General features: G+C 49.2%; 1 protein-coding gene across 1 annotated transcript; it reads right to left on the reverse strand.

Moving 5' to 3' along the window:
• Positions 1-1,958: 1,958 nt before the first annotated feature.
• On the reverse strand, positions 1,959-3,643 carry NDN (necdin, MAGE family member). The gene has a single exon (XM_082450789.1). The coding sequence runs from the start codon at positions 3,509-3,511 to the stop codon at positions 2,534-2,536; it is 978 nt and encodes a 325-aa protein (XP_082306915.1). The 5' UTR covers positions 3,512-3,643; the 3' UTR covers positions 1,959-2,533.
• Between the last annotated feature and the right edge of the window lie 1,671 nt (positions 3,644-5,314).

Below are 5,314 nucleotides of genomic sequence, written 5' to 3' on the forward strand. Positions count from 1 at the left end.
CCTTTCCCTCTGGGTCTGGCTGCCTCCAAGCCTGCATGGGAGGTGAGCAGCCCTGCCCGCATGACTTGCTGGGGTCAGCTTCTCATTTCTCATGATCCTGTCCTTCTCTCAAGATTTGGTCCTCTATAGCACAGGTGATGTGCCTGTGTCAGGAAGCTTGGGGAAGCTCTGGAGTGGTTCTCCCAGTCTCTCCTGGCAAAGAGGAAAGTAAATACAAACACTGAGAGGTGAGGGGACTGCCTGCCCGGTGACTTCTGGGTTTGATGAAAAAAGTGTTCAGGAGTTACAGTTGCTGCAAGCAGGATTAGGACGTTAGAGAAAGTGTCCAGTACCCCGCCTTGGCAGGGGAGACAGCTGTGGCCCTGTTCCAGAAATGAGACATCCCGGACATAATTTTACATTTAAAGGGACAGATTTGTTTTGATTCTGCAGGAAGTTTTGGGGTGAGAGGGAGGTAATTTTTTTTAACAGTTCTAAAATTTCTGAGTTCACTTTGGCTCAGGGTAAGAAGTGGCATCGAAGCCAGGGCACAGCTGCCTGAGTTATTGCAGAAATGCCCCCTACCTGCCACAGGAGGCCTCACAGGACGTGTACTAAAAGGGATGGATTTCGTCTAAGGACATGTGAGGCTTCTTCAGCACTTTAGCGCCTGCACCTGCCTGCTAAGTACTGTCATTTAAGTGATGAGACTCCTAGTTCCCAATTCAGATTGTAATTCCCTCACCCAAATATAACTCCCAGGTTACTTCTTTTCGGGGTGATGTGACCTATGTGTTCCCCTCATTTTCCAGCCTCCCCAGAATAGGATCTGGCTTTAACCAAATGGTCTTTTCCAATGTCCTGAAGTTTGAAAGATTTTCAGTCTTATTAAAAGCCCATTTCTCTTTCTCTCCCTTGCAGGACTGAGAGTTTTATAATGAGATTTATCCCCAGGCACTGCCCTTCACCCCCTCCCTCACCCCCTCCCACTCTCTGAGGGATTGTTTAGTGGCCCATTGCAATTCCAGAGTTGCTGGGTTGGAGATACCCCAATAGGCGACCTTCCCACCCCAACCCCACCTCCCTCTCCCAGGTGTCCCATGTGTGTTCCTCCAGCACCACTGATTAGAGACTGCTCCAACATCCCAGTCCTTCAGGAAAGACCATGTTTCAAATCTTGGTTTCACTGCTAAGCAGGAACATGACTTGGCTAGGTCCATTAATCTCTCCGAAATGAAGTTTCTTGATTTGTACAGTCAGAATATGACTGCTTCCTCTAGAAGATTAATGTGAGGATTCATTAGAAAAATAAAACCCCTAGCCTTGTGTGAATGGGTTGGGGGGTAGGGAGCTAAAAGTACAGACTCTAACAAGGAATTTTTTAAAAGGCATAAACTAAAAGGCAGGAGGTAGGGGAGCAGCTGGAGGCAGGCGGGTAAAAGTATAGGCTCTGGACTCATTCAGTCTGAGTCCAAACCCTAGCCTCTTCTCGCACGACTACTTTACGATCTAGGGAAAGTTAATTACCTGCTTTGTTCCTGTATTTCCTCCACGGTGCAGATGTAATAAGTGCCTGCCTCACAAGGCTGTTGTGAGGATTAAATAAAAAGAGAAAATACACATAAAGGATTTAGTACAATGCCTCACTCTCTTCGTGCCCACAAAAACAGCTATTATTTTTCATAAAATGTAGAAATGCAAGAGAGGAAATTACTCTAAATATTAACATTTATTATTTCTATGTGATGTGATTATGACCCTGTTTTGGTTTTTATACTTTTCTCTATTTTTCAAAGTTCTGAAATGAACTTGTGAGTTCCATTTTGAAAATAAAACTATACACTTCACACATTTATGAGTCATGATGAATAGTGATATCCCCGCGTTATTAGATGAAATAGTGGTATCTGTACATTTTGTAATTCCCATTCCCAACCCATAATATTTTGTTAAAAAGATAAAGTACACTTTTCCATGAATGATTGTATCACAAGAATCTTTAATGTTTACTTTAAAGTTTACTCATGGTGGGGTTGTATCTGTGTTTAGTAAAGTGTGCCCACGTTGCGCCCGTTTCAGTCCACATCACCACACTCCACACCGATGTTTCCTGCGCCCAGGGAGATCACAAAGACAGGGGTCTTGACTTTTCTCTTGGTTACGCCAGCTTTTCTGGGGAGTTCTTCCAAACTCTCCAGGACCAGTCTACCCAATACACATCCTCCGTTCCATGTAAAAGAATAAGATGGAAAATGTCTCAATGTATTTCATAAGTTTAGCACGTCTCTGGTACAAAAAATTCAAGAAAGGTAGCACAAAAGCAAAAGCACCAACTGAGCTTACTTATAAACAAACATGCATGAATCCTACACTCTATCTAATATTACTGAAATTAATACATCATTGCATTAAAAAGTATAAAAGCACTGTACTGAAAACTTAAAAGTTACACGTGAAATACTGCACTGTAAATCCTGAATACTCTAATGTCCCACCCCCACCCTTCCACCGCCCTGGTGAGGGGCAGAAACCATCCATCTGCCTCCAGACCTTGCTAGTCCTCGGAGACACTGTTGCGGGGGCAGTGGGCAGTGGGGTTGGCCTCCCGCAGGGCTCTGGCCTCTTCCAGTGCTTCCCTGTAGCGGGAAGGCCAGGCCTGGGGATCTTTCTTAAAGACCCTGGCCAGGAACTCCATGATCTGCATCTTGCTGATTTCACGGCTGGCACGGGAGCCCCAGAAGAACTCGTACTCAGGGGGCTCGACGTGGGGGACGCGCTGGTACTTCAGGTAGTTCTGCTGGACGAACTCCTCGGTGATGAGCTTTCTCACGTCTCCGAAAGTGGAGTGCTTCTTCCAAGGCCTCAGCCCTAGGATGCGCAGCACATTCCAGACGGCACTCTCTCGGGCGCCGCGACCCTTCACGTAGATGAGGCTCAGGATCATCAGCAGGAGGCCTGTCATCGGCATGCGGTTGCTCAGAGCGACCCTGTCCAGCTCCTCGGGCTCCAGAGCTTTGACCAGCGAGAACTCCATGGTGTGCAGGCTGGTCAGCCTCAGGTGCAGCCCGAACACCCGGGCGAGGATGAGGCTGGTGCGCCGGAGGATGCTTCTGCACCACTTCTTGTAACTGCCGATGACATCCTTCACCATGTCTGGGAACCAGATGATCATCCTCTTCTGGTCCTTGACCAGCACGTACCACATGAGCTCGTGCGCCTTCTGCACCAGCTGGGCCGGGGCCGGCGGCGCCGGGCCGGGCTGCGCTGCGCTCGGGGCCTGGTGGGCGCGGCCTTCCTCCGCGGCCTGCTGCAGGGCCTTCGGGTCGCCCTCTTCGCTTGGGGCCTGGGGCGCCGGCGAGACCAGAGGGGCGTCGGGCGGGCCTACGGGAGGGCTCTCCGGCCCTGGGAAGATCGCGGCCTGAGACGCGGGCAGAGAGGGTCCTCCGGGAACCCCGGGGCTGCTGTGCACCTCGGAGTTGGAGGCCTCGGCTGCAAACTTGGGGTCGCACACATCCTTACTTTGTTCGGACATGTCTGCTCCGTCTGGCAAGGGAACGGCCGCCTAGTCCAGGAGCTCTTCGAGTCTGCGCTCCCTCCTTGGACTCCTAGAGAGGAAGTGCGCGTTGCTGCGCGCGGCGCCTTCCGCAGCGGCCGGGCAGGGCGGGGCGGCGGCGGGACGGGCCAGTGCGCCTGCGCGTCCGCGGGCCTGGCAGGCGGACGGGCGGGCGGGGCGCCTGGCGGGAGGGAGTAGGGGGTGGGGGGCAGTGAGGCCCCGTGGAGGGTAGAGGCTCCGCTAGAGTATGACATCAAGGATCACCACCCCCACCCCAGGCGTCCTGTTGGGCTAAGGTCTTGGTGAGGAGGGGAGGGAGATGGATGAGCACTGGACAAGGAGCAAGTTTAAGGGGAAAGATGGTAACTTAAGCTTAGGAGATGTTCAATTGGGTATATCCAGAATCAAGTTAAGAGATGGAGTCCCAGAGCAAGACCTAGTCTGGTGTGTCAATTTGGCTTTCGGACAAGTGCGAGAATGTAAACTGAGAGAACAGTCAAGAAAATGTGTAAACTCTGAAAAAGATGTGGGAGATTGGAATTCTGAGGAATAATAATAAAAATTGATTGATTCCCTACCAAATCCAAGGGTTATAAATGAGAAATGCAGAAGGTAGTCAATCCATGTGCAGTGGAAACTTTCTTGAAGGTAATATACTAATGATGTTCTTAGTGTTTTAATGGTCATTGATTTTGCTTTCAACTTCCCTTGGGTAATTTTGATGTAATTTTAATTTCATTAGGATCCCATCACACAGATTGCCGTATTTATTAGCACAGACTTGTATGATGGCTTTCCCGCTGTTTGTCCAGGATCTTCCTTCCCCTTATGACTGCTGCAACCTCCACATTTGTTCCTGTGGAAACTTCACCTTCTCACAGGACCCCACCCCCACCTTTCACAGAAACTGACTGGTCCCATGTTGGCAACCACACCCAAATCCCTCCCAATTCCCAAGAGAATTGCTTGTGTTTCAGCTGCTGCCTGAGCTGGACTTGTCCTCATTTTGGTGAAGTTTCCCATGGTCAACAGTAAACTCCTACCTCTGCCACAGCTCACTCCACACCTTTCTTCTATTGGGAGGGTTGTTTAATACTATCCCAGAGCCTGTGGACTGGAACCACTATGAGGGATTATACTCAGAGGGTTTAAAGCTTTAGAACTGATGCCAAATTTGAAACCAAGTACAGAGTAAACGCCTAGTGCTGCTCACCCTTGAAGCCCAACTGTACACCTGCTAATGTGATATCATTTTCTTCCAGGAAAAGTTCAGCTGAAGAGGGTGCATTTCCCAACAAAAAGAAAATCCATGGAGAGGGGGTGGAGAAAAGTAGAGCTTGGGATATCCCTTAAGTAGACAAAGTGCACCTGCAGATGTGTCATGGGAGAGGTCAGTAGCTTGATGGCTTGATAGTAACACCTAATAAGGTGCCTCTCCATAACCCAGAGATGCAGGCCTTCAGAGAGATAAGATAAAAAGGCAGATGACAACTGTGGGTGGAAGAGGAAATCAGTACTCATGAGGCATCCAAAACTTCTCTAATTCAAGGGTCATGATTTGGGTCTGGAGCTCCAGTGATGCCTTGCCAAATACTGTCTAATTTAGGCTCACTGGTTATCTTCAGGGTTGGCGCTATTCGATGTGGGCAATGAGTCCTCTCAGGGCCAGCAGTTTAGAAGCAAAGGCCTGAAGGTTGCAAAATATCTCTCCCCATAAAACTCATGAAGGGCCACTCTTTAAATCAAGATTCTGTAAATAGAAGTTCCATGGATGCAACAACT

The sequence above is a fragment of the Balaenoptera physalus genome (genome assembly GCF_965194825.1).
Source record: "Balaenoptera physalus genome assembly, chromosome: 2".
In the NCBI taxonomy this organism is placed as follows: domain Eukaryota; kingdom Metazoa; phylum Chordata; class Mammalia; order Artiodactyla; family Balaenopteridae; genus Balaenoptera; species Balaenoptera physalus.

Excerpts from the sequence above, each read along its gene's own strand:
- NDN (XM_082450789.1), bottom strand. The coding sequence starts at position 3,511 with ATGTCCGAACAAAGTAAGGATGTGTGCGACCCCAAGTTTGCAGCCGAG.